The sequence below is a fragment of the Erigeron canadensis genome, chromosome 1 (genome assembly GCF_010389155.1).
Source record: "Erigeron canadensis isolate Cc75 chromosome 1, C_canadensis_v1, whole genome shotgun sequence".
Classification (NCBI taxonomy): Eukaryota; Viridiplantae; Streptophyta; class Magnoliopsida; order Asterales; family Asteraceae; genus Erigeron; species Erigeron canadensis.
The window spans coordinates 4,818,947-4,838,111 of NC_057761.1; the positions used below are offsets into that span (position 1 = coordinate 4,818,947).

The 19,165-nt window shown below is 32.8% G+C and overlaps 1 protein-coding gene across 5 annotated transcripts; it reads left to right on the top strand.

The window, feature by feature from the left end:
• The first annotated feature begins 12,285 nt into the window (after positions 1–12,285).
• On the top strand, positions 12,286–18,402 carry LOC122584919. 5 transcript variants are annotated; one of them, XM_043756998.1, is made up of 9 exons: positions 12,286–12,533; positions 14,119–14,181; positions 14,915–15,047; positions 15,427–15,616; positions 15,725–15,853; positions 15,923–15,972; positions 16,219–16,316; positions 16,404–16,691; positions 17,753–18,402. In XM_043756998.1, exons 2-9 carry the CDS (start codon positions 14,134–14,136, stop codon positions 18,233–18,235), a joined length of 1,419 nt encoding a protein of 472 aa, XP_043612933.1. In that variant the 5' UTR covers positions 12,286–12,533; positions 14,119–14,133; the 3' UTR covers positions 18,236–18,402. The 5 variants fall into 5 exon arrangements, with proteins under 5 accessions (XP_043612933.1, XP_043612936.1, XP_043612934.1 ...); XM_043757001.1 differs by having other exon boundaries at positions 14,915–15,038; XM_043756999.1 differs by having other exon boundaries at positions 14,122–14,181.
• The last annotated feature ends 763 nt before the right edge of the window (positions 18,403–19,165 follow it).

Below are 19,165 nucleotides of genomic sequence, written 5' to 3' on the forward strand. Positions count from 1 at the left end.
TTGGGTGAATAAAATGAAGTTGGAGCAATCTTAGATTTAGATTCCTTCTTTGGTTCAGCTTTAGGTTTTTTTGGTGAAAGTTTTTCAAGTTCTTTTTCAACTTCTGGTGAAAAAATATGATCAGTTTCCAAATACTTATCAAATTCTTCAACAGAAAAATCTGGATAAGTAGACTTTACATCTTTTGTTTGAACTTCTGGGTTGAAAACAGTTTTGTTAGTGAACTTTTCAACTAATGCTTTTGCTTTAGCCTTAAGATCATTAGGAATCTCAATCTTTTGCTCTAAGTTCATTTTATTTTGGTCAACAGGGATGGTCACAAGAGTATCCAAAGTAAGTATCTTCTTGACAGAAGCACAATGTTTAGCTTTCAGGGCTTGAACTTTCTTTTCAATTTGGAAAAATGATGATAGCATTGAGGTGGACATATCATGAATCTCTTGAGGGGAGATGTTATCAACCTGCATATCTTTGTTTGAATTCTCACTCCCATTGGATGGAGTGGAGCAATCAACAGAAGTTAGATCATGCAACATTTTGGTAGGGGTGGTCTCACTTACCTTTGGAGAATGATCTTGAGTTTTCAGATGTTCAATGACTTTTTGTTGAGACTCAATCTTTTGTTTTAAATCTTCAATTTCTTTTTCCAATATGGTAGTTGGAATGTAAAATCTTTGGGAAATTTGTTTTAAACAATCTTTTTGAGAATCATTTTCAGGAATTGAAATGTTGTCAATTTCTTCTAACTCATAGATGGATTTGTTATGTGTTTTCTTGTATGTCTCATTAACAGCAGCATAATCAATATTAATCTGAATTGGTTTTGGTCTTTCAACATCATCTGACTCAAAGTCATCCTCAGATGGTCTGATGAAATCTTGAATCATGCCAAGTCTGAGAAATTTTTCATCATAAAGTGGACCAAGGTCTTCTTTTTGGATTTATTCTAATTGTGCTGGATTCTCATAACCCAAACCAAGAAGAAGTTCTGATCTGTCAATCTTTGACTTATTGTAATAAGCAGTGAAATTCAGAAAAGGATTTTGTTCAATCTTATAGATTTTTTCTTGATAAAACAAAACATTTGCTTTCAAATCCTCAACTTGTTTTTGAAGAGTCTCAATTTCAACTCCTTTGAGAAAACAAGTACTGTTTAAATCAGAAATCTGTCTTTCATGTTTTTCACAGTTGGGTCTGAAATCTTTCATTTTATTTGTAAGAAACTCAACATCAGCTTGTCTTGCATTTGCTCTTATCCATTCATTGGTTTTCTCGAGCTTTAAGGTCTCAATGGTTTGCTTGAGTGAATGGACAGTCTCTTCAAGGTCTTGACATTTGTTAGTCAAATGAGCATTGGGTGAAACAACTTGAGAATTGTTACTTGACAAATGCATTTCTTTTAAAGAATCATAGTTCACTTTGAGAGCTTCATGAGCTATTGAGAGTTCTGAAAAATCTTCATTAATTTTATCAAACTCTTGTTTAGCCATTTTCAAATTGTTTTTCAAAGTAAGATTTTGCTTTGTCAAAGTAGCAGCAGTTGTTTGGACAGACAGGTAATCATCTTTGGAAATGAATTCTACTTCACTTGTTGTTGCTTGTGAAGTAGTTTGTGAAGAAATGGTTGTTGAAGTAACAGATGTCATCAACCATGTGAGATCTTCAGAATCAGAATGTGAAGAAACTTGACTTGAAGTGTTAATGGCATTTTCTTGAACATGGAGAGTCTCGGACACAGCAAACTTTGTGAATTCATCCCATATCTCCTTGGCATTATGATCATGGTTAACAGCTGAGAAAATCTCATCAGGAAGAGATTGATAGATATAGGCTTTAGCTTGCTTGTCAGCATAAACTCTTGCTTTTTTATCATCAGTCAGTTGTTCATTTGAAAAAAGAAGTTCATTGGAATCTTTGAAATGAATTGGACCTTCAAGAATTGATTCTCTAACGTAAACACCATTTGGTTTGGTATCAAGAAAATCCAAGAATTCATTTTGCCACTTGGCATAAGAATTTTTATGAAGAATTGGAGGTCTGATGATTGACATCATTAGATCAATGTTGATTGTTGTCATTGAAATGAATGAACAATGATTTGGAAATTGTTTTTGTTGTTTTTGATTTTTGAAAGGCAAAACGATCTTGAGGAGATCGTCTTAAGAAAAGGAAATTGAAACTAGAACGGTCTTGAGGAGATCGTCCTTGAAATTGAATTGAAAAATTTCTAAGTATGAAATAAGGAAAAGTAGGACGGTCTTGGAGGAGGTCGTCCTAAAGAAGGAAAGGTAAGACGGTCTTAAGGAGATCGTCCTAGGAAAGGTTTAGGTGTAAAATTTTCTAAGTATAGAAAATCTTAGAAATTTGGGTAAAGTAACAATATGTTTTCAGAATTGTTGAGCAGAACCAATCTCAAAGAGATTAGTTACCCAAAGAAGTGTGTGATTCCCAATCACAACAACTTCAATTGTTCAAATCACCACAAACAGTTCACACGGAACCAAAAATGTTAGGACGATCTTGGGAAGATCGTCTTAACACCAAAGTCAAATAAGCACTAGGACGATATTGAGGAGATCGTCTTAGTACCAATTATGGAGGAAGATCTTCTTGGAGATTGTCTCAAGGAAATTTCTCCAAGAACACCAGAAAACACAAAATAGTCGAGTAAATCACTAATTTGCTCTTTTCTCACTCAATTTTGAGAGTTCGAACACAATTCAAACACAGAAATTCTCAGAATACGATCGCGCACAACCCTGGCAACAAATTCATAGCTCAAATTAACTCAAAATTGAAAATCAAAATTTCATCAACTTTCCAAAAATTTCAGAAAATGATCAATACTGTGAATTGGATTCTGAAACTTAACAGGATGTATTTAGAGGTGATTTGGAATGTATTTGTGAACAACAACAGGAAAATTGATTGAAAATTGATGGTGAATTGGTGAAAAATAGAAACGGTTATGGTTATGAACACGAATTTTCAAATTTGAACAAAACTAGCTCAAATATGTTTGAAATTTTTCTAGATCGTCAACAGATTGTTGTTTTGCTCTGATACCACATGTAAAACCTTGATATAATTCGTGTTATGGTGCGGAAGATAGGTGTTCAACAATGGTGGAATGTGTGTGTTAGTGTGTTTTCTTGAGAGAGAAAGGTGTGTGTGTGGGGAAGATCTGATTTCATACAATAATCAAAAGTTGTGAGAGTTTCCAAGGAATGAAGGCTTGAGGGGTATTTATACTCTAAACATTTTACACAAGCTCCCCCTCAACCTTACAATCCATGTACAAATATACATTGTTTTTACATACAACTAAGCACTATTTTATATTTCTAACAGGGTGTACTTTTAGCTACAGTAACACCTCTCACATTCCAACTTTAGTTTTTAGTATATATATATATAATTTGTACAACTTTTAGTATTTAAAAAAGTACTATATAAAAAGGATGATGCCAACTCATGTTGAAAACATGCATCATGATCTTTTATGTTGTGATTTTTGTGAGTATAAAAAATATGTAAGGTTTTTATCATGGACCGATTTATTATTTTGTTAGTGTTTATTCTCACACAAATCAAAATTTGATAGGTCAAAAATAATAGTTGGGCGCCATATTTTAGACACATGTTGATCCTTAATGAGGTGGTTGAATATTTGTATCAGACTAGCATTGTACCCGCGTAATGCGGCAACGGTGACGGAGACAGTGGTTTAGTGGTGTCGGTGACGGGTGGTGATAGATGATATCGACAATTGGTGTCGAGTGGTCTAACCGTGTAAGTTGATACAATGGTGATAGTGATATTTTAGAAGATAAGGGTTTAAAGTGTAAATTAATTCATTAAGGGTAATTTTGGTAATACCTAATAACCCTTTACTTAAGGGTTGTTTATTAAGGGCAATCTAGTAATTTCCTATCTAACTATTTTCTAACTCTTTCCTAAAATAGGGGGTGAATACTCATTATAAAGTAGTAGTAGATTAGGAAGAAAAACGTGATGTTGTTTAAGATAGACTTTGCTAAAGCATATAACTCAGTTTCCTAGAAGAAAAACGTGTCGTTTGTTAAACCGTTGTATGAAGTTGAACTTATCGTGACCTACTTGGATTAAATGTCCAAGTGTCTTTACTGTAATCCTTCGGCGCCTTGCTAAATATTCTTTTCTATATCTTAAGTTGTTCAAAAAAATATTTTTTTTGAACTTAAATAATTCCTTATCTATAAAATAAAATAATTTTGATGCGGAGAGTTAAAACCTTAGATATACTAATAATGGTTTATAGGACAAAAAGAAATCAACGCAATTTAATGTTTAACACATAGGCATGTATATAAAAAACGAGAATAAAATTAGACTAAAAAAAATCATTTGCATCATTTCAAGCCTCTGTTTCAAAGAAAATAAAAATGAGAATAAATTTAGACCGAAGAAAAATGACGATGGCAATGACAACGTTATATACTCCCGGCAAAAACGGGGTATGAGATATTGTGATGTGAATTGTTTTTATTATTATTGATACAATAAAGGCCTATATATAGCCAAAATACAATTGTTAAACAACGAAATAAATAACTTAATAAACAAGAATCCTAATTAGCTTTATGAACAAGAAATATAATTAACTAGGGTTTTAGTATTGTAAAACAAGTATTAAAGTAAAATCAAATAAGACAATATCTTGACCCTTAGATCATGGTAAAAATTATGCACGAAGATTCACGAGACAATTGATGCATGATGATTTTCATGATGCACGGTGATCTTTAATGAAGAGAAACCTATTGTTTTGTTTCTTTTACTTTAATACTTGTTTTATTTTACCTAAAAATTAAATGGTTTCCTTAATACGCCTCTGCAAGAAGGCTGACCCGTCAGGAAAGCCAATCTTGGACTTGAACTCGAATCTTGGACTTAAACTTGTAGATAACTTCCTTGATACGCCTCCGCAAGATGATTGATCATATCTTGGACTTAAACGTGAGACATTTGATCTTTGGCTACCGGTTTTGTTTTAGAGGTAGCGAAGAACCCGACTGAGGGGCTAAAAATTTGATGAAAAAAATAGGTTGCTCATTGGAGCAAAAAAAAAAGGAAATAAAATAAAAATATTTGGACGAATTGACACCGGCCACTACGGTATGGACTTATAAATGAAATTGCTCGTTGGAGATTTTGATTAATGAACCGACCACTACGGTATGAGCTGAGAGAAAAAAAAATTGAAACCGGCCACTACGACATGGCAGAGAGAGAGAGAGAGAGATTGTTGCGCATTGTTTGAATGTATCAAAGAAATCGACCATTACGGCCTAGGCTTTGAGAGAAAAAATTAAAACCGGCCACTACGGTATGGGCGGAAAGATGTTGTTGCGCACTATTTGAAGACAACAAGTCAAAGAAACTGGCCACTACGGTATGGTGTAACAACCGTACTTTTAATATTATATATGTGCTAGTTAGGTTGTCTACGTTCCCGCAAGCCATAGTTATACTTAAAGCTAGTAGGTAATGCCCCAAATTAGTAATCTAAAGCTAATGATATGTAAAAGAATTTCCTAATGAAAATACCTCGGAACAAAAATTTTTAGAGGTGATCAATCGATACGATAATAATAGCTTAAGACTCGTAAATTGAGATACCAATCAAAATTCCTATGGAATGCCCAACAAATCAAAAATAAAACCAAATCAAGATGATATGATCATGACAAGTAAAATTTTCAACTAAAAATATAATTGGAAATATTATGTACGCAAAAGCGTCGAAAACTTAATAAGTAAGCATATAAGCTTAAAAATTAATACAAATTTACAACCAATGACCTATGTAACCAACTAAAAATACAAAAATATATCCATACACATAAATATACATGACTTATACACATATATACATATTCCTAACTAAAACAACCAAATAATTACATTTTACTAACAAAACACTTACAAATTAAATCCACACTTAACATATACCTACACTTATACTTATACAACAAAACTTTATAAAAAAATAAAATGTGTCTCTCCCTTTTCCCCCTCCTTTTGGCCGTCCCCCCCCCTTAGATACACACACACACTTAATTCAAAATACACACTCTTACACTTCCAAGGAATTTAACACTCAAACTCTCTCTTCTCCCAACACACACATAACTCATTTTCTCTCAAAAACTCTTCCTTTTCTCCCTCTCTCCCTCTTGATTTTCGGCAGCCATTAGAGAAGGAAGAACAAGACTAAAAACTCATCTAAACACTTGATAATAATAAGGGTTGTAGGTTAGATAAACAAAGGGTTGATTCAAGAATAGTTTAAGGGTTGTTTCAAGTGCTGAATAAGGGTAGTCTTGGAGATATAGGCCACGAAAATCTGCCATTTTTCATCATCTAGAAGTGATCTTCAAGGGTATATATCTTCATCTCTTTATTAGATTAATCTTGTTCTTGTTTATATTAAAAAGGTTTTATCAAAAGATTGTGTTTTCTTCATGTTTTCTTTTGAATATACACTTGATGAGGGCAAAGTTGATAGGATCTTTCTTTCCATGCTCATGCATGTTGAATCCATGAAGAAAGATCCAAGGATTCAACTAGTTTAAGACCCAAAAGTGTGGATAAAAGTTTAATAGTCTTTGATGTGATTTTTCCTTTGAAGGATGGCTATATTCATACATATTATGAAAGTAATATTTCTGGAAATATTTATAAAAATATAGATTTTATTGATAAAGTGTTGGATCTATAAAAGCTAGCATCAAAAAGGTGGATATGTGTTGATAGATTGTAAAGTAACTTTTTATATAAAAAGATGAACATGATGTATAAATATTTGTATATATATTTCTGGAATATTTCATGAAAAATACATTTTTATGTTGATGGATTTTTGATAGTTAAAGCTTTATGTTAAAAAGTATTGATTTAGATTTAAGAAGGTTAGATTAGTGTTTGGATTATGAGATGAAGCTAGGCTTGTCATAAGTGAAAAATGTGTTAAAATCAAAGTTAATATTCTGGAAAAATTATGGTAATAACAAAAATATGATTATGGAACCAAACAAGGCAAAATAGGCTTGAAATCGAAAACCAAAAACTTGTTAAAATGCATTTTGAGCACACACATGCACCATAACTATATGACCATGAAAATGTGATGAACATACTGGAAATATGACATATTAAAAGTATAAAACTCAAGTCATTTGATGCATGGCAAGAATAAGCTCAAAAATAGTCTTTTCGGGTCAAATAATCACTAACCGAAAGCACAAAATTGCACATAGCACACCACCACCACAATCACGACTTAGGTCATCAAAATATGATGGACACTCTGGACAAAATGAAATAAGAACAAAAATCCCTTTTGAAGCATTTAAATTGATTGAGAAATGAGGCAAAAATCACTATTTCGGTAAACGATTTTATATTTAAAAGTCCTCAAATTATAAGAACACAAGAGAGATTGAATGGTTACAAATTTTTATTGATAAAAGTTGCCTAAAAAGGGCCTGGGATTTTAGACAAAAACTCTTGTGATGATTTCTAAGTGTTTTTATAATTTAGTGAATTTAAAAGGGATTTTAAAGAATAAATAAATCAATAATAAATTATATAAATCATGAACTTGGACAAAATCACATAAATAGGATTAAAATAACTTAAACCTACTGGAGAAAAGTAATTTCAAGGAAAGAACCAAGTTTTACATAATTTAAGAATAACTAACTAAGTTAAAAATCACTAATTAATCACTATTATTAAATAAATAAGTAATAAAGCTTAAATAAATAAATAAATAAATAAATAATATTACAAGTTTAAAAGCATAATACTCAGTAGATAATCAAAATATAATTATCTATAAATTTTAAAGGTAATTTAAGAACCTAAGAATAATTATAAGGAATTATTTAATTAATTAATGAATAAATGGAATAAATAATTAATTAAATAATAATAAATCAAGGAAATTAATATAAATCAGAAAATATATTTTAAAATCCAAAATACTACTGTACCAATATCAAATAATAGTACAAAGCAAAGTGTGCAAAAGAAATCTCGCGAATCAAAGCCGAATCACCGAAATTCCAACAAACGCGCAAAAACGCTTAACGCAAAAACTACTCTTACCATCAATTCCAATTTAACCAAACATCTTGAACATCATAATACACTTTGATTCCATAATTAAGTAACAACCAAAGATAGGCAAGCCTACTAGCATAAATCTCATGATCTAGTTCACTAGTTCATGTAACACGCACTTACGTTGTGTATATTTGAATGCCATGGTTTAGGCTTGCTTGGGGAACGACATCACTAGGCACACATCTCGTATTTGATCAGCCCCCATTACTCTCAAATCAAGTGAGTCATAGCCCCCTTTCAAACTCTTTTATGTGTTTTACTTTCGGGGTGAAAAGCATGATAAATGAAACTACTTTCTATATATGCAATGTTTCTTGAAAGAGAATTGTTATATGAAATGATTCTTGATATATGAGTATGAAATAAAATTGTTTCGTATGTTCATGAAAATAAAGGATTTATGTGATGAGCTTGAGTTCTGTCAAACCGCTGCGTTCGATACACTACTATTTACTCCGAAAGTGGAGGCCTGTAGTTAGTTAGTTGCGCAACTAGGTTTTGTCCGCCCACCCAAAGCGTACCGTTGGAAGGTTGGTTGCCTTCGTGACAACCTCCACTTCTAGTCTGGCCCCCGGGTGTTCTAACTACCTTAAGATAATCGGGCGTCTCCATGGCACGACCCATTATCATCATTGTTATTAATATTACGGCACTTGATTGACAGCTTGTGCTATGAAATGAATTATTGAATTGTAATCGGACTTGAATAAAATGGTAGTAGTAGTGGCTCAAGTATATACTCATCTAAGATAATGGAAGTAGACCCTTGTGGTCATATGACAAGGATTTATTTATATGGGTTAAAATTGAGTTGAACGAACGATTATCAAAGGATGAATTGGAAATGTTCATGGAAATTGGTGATTCCTAATTTATTTTGTGATGATGTGTATATATGCTTATTGTATTAGTTAAAAACCTATGAACTCACTCAACTCTCGTAGTTGACACTTTTTCTCCATGCTTTTCAGGTTTAGAGCAGTAGGTTTGCTTATGGACCGCTTTTGGACTTTGTGTTTGCATGGTGAACGAAGACTTGTAATGCAAACAAGTTTATCTTTTATTCGGATTTGGACTTATGTTATGATTTTTAACACTTTACTTTGAACTATGTAATCGTTTAATTTGGAATGGTTTTAAGACTTTAATTAAGATGTTTTCCATTTATTCTTTTGTACCATGTCGTTCTGTGGCATCTCGTGTTTCCGCCGTAGTCGGGGTGTTACATATGGGCTGATACTAATGCATAAATTGTTATTGTTGTTGTTTTGTCTAGTTCTGGTCGAACTAAAAAGCGGTGTTGTTTTCGAAGAACGGAAATCTACGACTAAAATTGATGCTTTAATGCTGTTGTTTCTGAATCATAAAAAACAGAGTTGGATGTTTCGGCCAGAAGAGAAGTAAACAGAAGAAAAAAATAATCAAAACAAGCCGTTGAAGCTAAGAATTAATTTAGACGGCGAAAACAAATTTGAGTTGAAACAAAATTGCTACAATGGGACGGTGGATTAATTCCACTTTAATTGCCACGGTGGAGTTTATGACTGTGTAACAAAATAAAAAAACAAACGATAAAAGCTAAAGACTATGATGAAGATTGAGTTTAACGGAAATCAAATTGCAAGTGGCCGGTAGGAATTCGACGACATGATCACAAAGAAGAAAGAACATTAAGGATTTGAGGTGTTTGAACAAACGATTATCGGAGGATTTTTGTGATTTTTGAAGAACAATTTGTTCGTTGGGGCGGATTTGGCTCTGATACCATATTGAGACGTGAATTGTTCTTAATATTATTGATACGATGAAGAGCTATATATAGCTAAATACAATTGTTAAACAAGGAAATAAATAACTTAATAAACAAGAATCCTAATTAACTTTATGAACAAGAAATATAGTTAAACTAAATTAAATGGTTTCCTTGAGGTTAGATGTAGACAACGTAAAAAGACTAAACCTTTGACTTTATATATAATATATAATCCCTTATAAAACAAACTGATCTCTCTATTTTAAGAAATTCAACATTTTTTTCAATATGATCAAACTACCCATAAATAACCCACAAATATTATATATATATATATATATATATATATTATTGGTAGAACTAAGAGAAAAAATTAATCTTTTACTTTTAATCTATGCCATTGAAAATAATTAACAATACAATCTTAACCATTAAAACTAAAAGTCAAACTATAAAAATGGTAAGTTTTTATTTATAGCAACACAACTAATTCAACTATATATTATAAAAAAAACAGGTATACAACCAAAAAAAAGGACACGGCTGAACAATTTAAAATTTTAGAATGGTGAGTTTTAAATTTTATTAAACATAACCATACAACTAAAAGAAAAGACACGGCTTTCTAAAAAATTTGTAATTTCTAATATTTTATATCTTTATAAATGGATAAAAAAAAATTATCTATGTCACTATAGTAAATACAGTCATTTTTTTCTCATTTCAATACATTATAATTTTTAAACAACAACATGACGAATGTGATGTTTTAGCATTCATTTTTCTCCATATAATATTATTGCTTAAACTAATTAATAAAATAATTATTAATATGTTGTTATTCATGTTTCTCACAATGTATGCACATAAATTAAGCAAATATCAATCATCAATAGATGGATTGTTATATGATGGAGCTTGAGATTGAAAGATCTTGAGTTTGAATCTTGGTGTGAGCAAAATGCTCTCAGGAATGGAGACAGAGATTTTCTCATACATGATATTCTCATTTTGTGGGTACAACAACAACTGTACCCAATCCTTGAGCGAGGTATGAGGGAGGTGAGTTGTAGATAGTCTTACCTTAACTCAAAAGGTAGAGAGTCTGCTTCCATAAGGACCTCCGGCCAAGAAAATGTAAAAGCCGTAAAAGGGAAAAGTGTCTATACATGTCTGTCGAGAAATGATAAGACGATATACCTGTTAGCTGGGTATAGCTACCTTAAGAGTAGGGAAGGGTAGCAAATGTACGACCTAACAATACCTTAGCACAGTACATAAACTCTAGCAACCATAGTATGCAAATAACAACATAAAATGTAGGAACATAATAAACAAAGTCTTCAGCAAGGAGCTCAAAAAGGAGGAACGTAAACCGACAGGACAACCATACCTATACATATGAATTGACTAAAAACTAAAGGGATTAAACTATTTCTAAACAACTTACGGAGCAAAGTACTCATTTTATGGGTGTTTTCACTAAAAAAAAACACCCTTAAATAATATAAATATTTTTATAGTATAATTATATTAGGGTTTGGGTGAATGGGTTGTTTGGTTGAAAATACCCATCTGAACCCGATATAATAACAAAATCGACTTAAAGATCTCAATCAAAACTTGTCAACCCGTCAATCCAAACCCAACCAACAACTCAAAAAATTGGTGGGTTAAATGGTTTGGTGGATTGACTTCAGTATTTCAGGTTATATGAGTTGTGGTTGTGGGTTAGTGGATTGATTTTAAGTATAATGGGTTGTATTGTCGAATCAAGGGAGTTGATGGGTCGACCTATTTAAAAAATTTAGATAAATTTAAAATATTTTGGGGATGACAGGTTTATCAATTAATCCAAAGGTCAACCAGAACCCGGCCCATAAAAAATAAGTTGACGGGTTACCGGGTCGAGATTTCACAACCCTAACCCAATTTTTCCGGATGGTTTTAAGTCGAATTTTGGGTAAGGTCGAGTATTTACAACCTTAATCTATATCAAACCGACATTATACTATATGTCACACCAAAAAATGTACGATCTTCATTATCTTAACATTATGCTTGATTTCATAATAGACTTCATTTTGATATTTCCCGTAATACGTGATACGTGTACTGTACAAGTTTACTCGGTAACCCGGTCACCGACCGGGTATTAATCTAGTTTAAAATGGTTAATCTTTACACCTTATCATTTTTCGCATCTAAATCTCGACTTATATTTAAAATCATAACCATGATTAAATATTTCATCGCCGCATCTTACGAAAGAACCTAAACAATTTATATTACCGTTACGCATTATAAACCGTTAGTCGTTGAAACCGCAGTTTTAGAAAAATATTCTCGATGATAAAACAAGATCAAGGCCGAAGTACGGAAACGATCTAATATCTAGCGAGAAACTCCCTCCCTCGAGAGAAGCCTGTGTGTATAGATTAGATTGAAGAAAAGCAAGGGTATAAATACCCTCTTTGTATAGTCTGTATCATCAATTCCCCAAATTAAACAGCATCAATTCCAAACCCTACTTTTTATTTTATTTTATATTTTTTATTTGTATCTCTCTCCCTCTCCCATTTCCAAATTCGGTCGCTTCTGCTTTCAGGTTTTGGAATTTATTTTTTTTATTCTTTCATTTCATTCTCTAATATTCCTTTGTCATATTATATCATTTGCTTCCTTTATTATTATAGATATACACATATATTTAGCATATATTTATGTATATATCCAGTAGTTTTAGGTTCATGATTTTATTCAGCATTTTTTAGATTTATCATTGATGTTGCTATTAATTTACTGCTCTGGATTCAGTTTGAACATTTTTACATTATTATTGTTATATATATATATAAAAAGAAGGTGCAAATCGTTAACATTCTCCGTAAAAGTTAAAATAAATTCCCTTAAGTTCGTAAGGTGACACCTGACCTGTTAATTCTAAAAAAGGGTAATTGGATGGAAACCCCTGATCCCATGTACCATTTGGTACCCACTAATCTCCAGCCAGGCTAGTGTCTAGGTGATTCTCAACCACTTAATAATCCCCGGATTATCTCAAGTTTGCCTTTGGCATGACTCGACTAGTCGAACCCAGGACATCTACTGGAAAGTGGCGGCTGGTGGCCACTGGGTCTATTACCCAGTGGTTATGACCTGACCTGACCTGTTAATTCTTATCTATTTTATTTTGAAATATTAACTATTTAAAATAACAACAACATATGGGAAAAATCATTTGCCATTTCTACTTTTGTTTAAAACCATACAGTGTTTGCATATTTTTTAGTTTTAAAGTTATAATAATGATAAAAAATAAATCACTAGCTACTTAAAAAATAAATGAAATTAGTTCTATTTGCCAACTTAAATGATTTCATGTCATGAAACAATAACGATCTCTAGATTTTATATCAAAGAAACTTGTTGAAAGGTTGTTGTTTCAAAATAGCTTATTTGGTAAAGTTCATTACATTCTTGTGCCATTTACCTTAGTTTAAGAGGGTGTTTGTGATTTCGTTTTGAAATGCTTATCTGATTATGACGTTTGTAAAATGCAAATAATCTAAACAAGTGTTTGTATGAAAAAGTGATTATCTGCTATGAAAATGCAATTTTGGAGAAGCATGTATATGCATGCTTTTTTGAAATGCAGTTTTGAAAACGCATAATCTATTTTAAAAACGCAAAATTTGTTTTGTAATCGCAATTCCAAACACCCCCTAAATGACGTCACATCATTGATGCATACTGATGTATTGGTACGTGCTGATGCAAATATATGTGTGGGGTTCAGGAATGTAAATGTATGCCTGTTAACATAACCTGAAATAAATAGGAGCCGAATCATTTTAAAAAGTGAAACCTGAGGCAGTGTAATATTTATCACCCACTTATTGACACAGAACTATAACATGGGGACATGGGGTTTGAATTAGAGAACTTTAGCCTTTAGGTTATGCCTACCCAAGTTCCAATAGCTTAAATAAGCATAGGATCGGCTGATGGATACGGCAAAGTAAATCAACTATAGAAATAGATTACCATTATTTAGATTTTTGTCTGTAGGAGTAGGATTTTCTCTTTCTTATTATGCTCACTCTATATTATATACTAGAAGCTGTTATAAGGGCATTCGATAATAGTTTCTGATATGCTGTGGTTGTTTGGTAAATTGTGCTGTTTGCTAGTAGCTGGTGCCAACTATGGATGCTACGAATATCAATAGGGAAGAATCAAGGATACAAATCACGGTAATGAATTTATATATTTGTGAAATTAGGGTCCCTAGGAAGGTGGGGAGTTGTAAGTCGATCAATGTATAATTACAGCCAAAGATAAATATATGTTTTTTTGGCATATAAATTCTTTTCTGGTACAGGTACAATTACGAGTATTAAGTTAGATATGTAAGCAAAAACATAAATCAACTAGCAAGGTTTTATAGGAAAGAGAAATTTTCTTAAATTTTAGAATGATTAGAAACAAACTTTGAAGTACGCTTGTTATATGTCTATGTGCTAGAAGGCTTGCTTTGTGTGTTTTGAGCTAGACTGATACCTGCATGATGCGGCGGCGAGTGATGGCGGTGAATGGTGGTGGTGGCAGCGAGTAGTGTAGGTTATGTATGTAAAGGTAATTGATGTAAAAGGGGTAGTTAAGTTTTATTAGGAGTTAAGGGATAAATGTGGTAAGTGATTTCATTAAGCGTAGTTTTGGTAGACCATGTATGTTAAGTGGTAGGTGTGTTGAATGGTGAGGGGCATTTTAGATACAGCAAACTTGTAATTTGAGAAAAAGGGGGAGGAGATTGATGCTTTATATAGTAGTATAGATTATAGGTAGTAAGTGGTTAATAACAAATGATGTTTACTTCTAGCTTTGTTTCTTCTTTTATCATTTTGTATTCTCATTTCATTAGGCAAAGATAATGCATGCTTTTACCAGTTGCAAATAATCTAACAGCGGCCTTTTCTTTTTGGTCAGGCAAATACCAATGTCATGAGGAATGGCCAGATTAGCCCCCCAATATTTCCATCTGTACCCGCATTAAATGGAGCTGCATCTTATCTTGCGGAGACTACATCATATTTGACTAGTTGTTTCCCTGGTAATACTGGTATGCCCCTCTCACTCTCTTTCAAACGCACTTTTCATTACCTTGTTTTGAACTATATGCTGACTGGAGAAGTTTGCTGATGTGGTGGTAAATGCTAGTCTAAAACTTTTTCTTACAGCAACTATTGTGTTTTCTGTATTTCTGCTATTCAGTATGTATAACCAGAACATAATTATCTTTATCCATGATCTAGCTTGTTTTTATTGACATGTTTTACAAATCTATTGTTTTAAATTTGAAGTTTGGAGAACATTTGCGAATTTAACCTAAGATGTTCAATGCCATTTATCAAAATATGCTGTCATTACCAATTTCTATTGTTCCAGCATCTTAAAGTTCATTTAGTTAGCTATGGGAAATCATCCTTTCAATTGAACAGACACTGCAACTAGAAGTTCTGATGGGCAGGAAGTGGGGGCATTCAAAGAAGTAGCAGAGCCTTTGCTGTCTAACAATGCACCCCCTGTTCACGACGAAATATCAAGGGGCTCCGAAAATCGTTCCCAAACTAATACTGCAGTTGTGCAATCTGATCAGACAAGTCCAAGTGGAGTTTCAATGTTTCAAGGGTAATGTACCCTATGTTTTCTTGAAATTATAAGATAATGTTCAGTCTTTGGTTTTTTGTTTTTGTTTTTGTGACTTGATTATACAACTTACTTGGAGTTATATTTTAGGCTTATAGCACGGGTTCGGAAGACAGTTCATGGATCATCAGATGACATTGGATGGCTACAACGTGCTCCAGATATGCCTCCTATTGAAGATGGGACAGAGCGGTTTAATAATATTCTAAACAATATTAGGTACAATGTTATTCAATTTCTACTGCTACCTTTGTTTGTACAACATTAATTTTGCTCTCCATGTACCAGTCATGGTGTACACGTGTTGCCAAATTCAATGGTTTATCTCTTGGTTCCAGGTAATCCTTACAAAGCTATAAACTTTTATTTGATTTGATGATGATGATGATGATGTCATGTATATGGTTGCTATGTAAATCTCAAATCTCTGTATTTATCGTAAATCTTAGAAGTTGAAGTTCTATTTTGGAGGACCCGTTGTCGGACAACATTGATGATGTCATATTTAGTACTACCCATTATTTTCTGTTGAATCATATTATTTATATTGGATTAGTGTGTTATGTGAAGTGGTTGGCATGCAGGTCTTTTTAGCAACCATGGACCACTTTATTTTACTGCTACAAAGGCAAGTTTCTCAAAAATGGGCTTAACATGTCACATTGCAAAAATTCATAGCGAGGTATTATGATTATTATCATGATTAATTTCTCAATTCCTCTGCAACTTGGGTGGTCTTCAAGCCTTATGTTCACATTAAACATTTTAGGCATCAGTTGAGAAGAATGCGAGAGAAATAAAAGAGTGCATTGAAGAGGTTTATTGGGGTTCTGAGAAGCGTGTTTTGCTTTTGGGTCATAGTAAAGGAGGAGTCGATGCAGCTGCCGCTTTATCAATGTATTGGCCAGAATTGAGAGACAAAGTTGCTGGTTTGGCTTTAGCACAGAGCCCGTATGGTGGTAGCCCCATAGCTTCAGACATTCTCAGAGAAGGGCAGTTAGGGGACTATTTTAATGTCCGCAAACTGATGGAAATCTTGATCTGTAAAGTAATAAAGGTACATTATTCAGTTTCACTTCCGCTGGTGTTTTTTCTATGCTAGTGTTGTCTTTAGTTTCTTAGTTGCTAAGATGGGTAAGTTTATAAAATCCGTAATATTTACCATCAAGAGTACTACCATTTTTTTGCATTCGATACATGGCTAGTGTGGTGAAAATCATTAGTTCACACTTCCTTTTTTGCTTACTGTCATCATTACAAAAAGATTGATGTTATTAATTTGGTTCATCCCGCTCTATAAAGCTTTTAAGTAGGATATTTTAGACTTTTGATAAACACTTAATGAATTCGTCTTCGAGTTATTTTCATATAATCTAATATTAATTGTAAAGCAACCTTTTGGCGAGGGATAAGTGCCCCGGAATGTAACTAACTATGACCAAATATATATTGTAGGAACGAACTATGGTTTTGGACATTGTATGTTGACAACTTGGTGAATTGTCCAAGTCATGCAACATGGCATACGTGGCAACCCATATGAGTTGCCACTTGCAAGTTATTGATTGGTCGGTTACATGAGTTGAACATTTTCACCTAGTTGTCAACATACAATTTTCAAAACCTTAGTTCATTCCTACTATATACATTTGGTCATAGTTAGTTATATTCCGGGGTACTTATCCCTTTTGGTGATTGTCAAAACAAAACCTGTCGCTGACCTGCAACACAAATACTAATTTATGCTATGAATAGTTAGTGTCTCAGTTATGATTTGTATATTTTATACTGTTTTAATAATTAGTTGATGTTCGGTTATGATATTAAAAGATAAAATTTGGTGACCCAATAGAATATTTTGGATGAGTACAATTTCCCTCTGCTGCATTAATGCTTTTATTGTTATCTATTGAAATAAATTGCTCTTGATCAGTTTGACGCATTTGATTTTTTAGCATATTTTTGGTTGGACCTATTTTACCATCTAGATATTAAAACATAACTCAAATCAACCCATTTAGATAAATGGGTGAAATTAATACTCGTATCAGGTATTAGATTTAAGTAACCATGGTTTCGCTGACATACATGTGTTCTCACCGTATCCTTGTTTTAAAGGGTGACCTGCAATCACTTGAGGATTTGACATACGAGAAGCGGAAGGAATTCCTGAAGAAGCACCACCTACCTAAGGAACTCCCAGTCGTCTCCTTTCATACCGAAGCCAACATATCTCCAGCAGTTTTAGCAACACTTTCACGTGTTGCACATGCTGAGCTTCCGGCTTTTGCTCCTAACTCATCAGCAACTGTACTGCCTGTAGTGGTTCCTCTCGGAGCCACATTGGCGGCCTGTGCGCAACTGCTACTAACCAGATACGGTGAGAAGAGTGATGGGCTTGTGACATGTCGGGACGCAGAAGTTCCTGGCTCAGTTGTGGTACACCCAAAGAGGAAATTAGACCATGCTTGGATGGTTTACTCTTCAATAAATGATGACCCTTTGGACCCAGATGCTTCTCAGGTGTGTGAGGCTCTTCTAACTTTGGTCATGGAAGTTGGACTCAGGAAGAAGCATTATCTTAGTGTTAAAGAGGAGTGAGGATTACGGGTTATCCATGTCACCATGATCCGACCTTTTATTGTAACGATCACATGATAGTAAGAAATGTTATACAATCTGTATTAATTTTCTTGTAACGGAATTACTTGTACATGAAATGATATGTTGTAAATAGTTGATTTTATTTATATTTTTTAAAAATTAAATTCAAGGTTATCATTCAATTTTAAGTAATTTAGGATTGCATGATAAAACCAGTATGTCACCTAAATTATTTATGATTTTCCAAAATAACAATGCGAATTTTTGAGTTTTGTGTGTTTTTTTTTTCTTATGGGAGGTGATTTTTACACGAAATATTTTGATCAATACACGGAATCTAAATATAAATTTAATCTTTTGGTGGCCATATGCATTCTTATTATTTTTTTTTGTTGATACCTCAGCCGTTTTCTATTTTATTTCTTGGACGGTAAAACATTAACCTTTTATTTGATAATATACGTAATGAGTTTTTCACATTAGTACATTTTTGGGTTTAGTTTGCAACTTTGTATTTTCTCATCTACCAACTTCTTAATAATAATCTTTGGGGTTTTATGTGCGACTTTATGTTTTCTCATCTACCAATTTTCATTTCATGTTGATAAAATTTTCAAATAGCTTCTCATGCTCAATATATCACACGGATATTTAATCGGGGATCAAGGTTTGACTAAGCGATTCTTTTTTATACGCCAATTTTGTGTTTTCTCATCTAGCAACTTTCGTTATAATATATAGGCACTTCTTTCATAGTAGAAAGCTTAAAATAAAGACGTAATTGTAAAATTACATAGAGACGAAACTAAAAAAAAAAAATGTCAAATATCTCTAAAAATATCCTAAAACTCTTTAAATTTTCTAAATATTGTAATAGTTTAGTCATTGTCGTTACTCTTCGTCAATATGAGGCCCGAGAACATAATT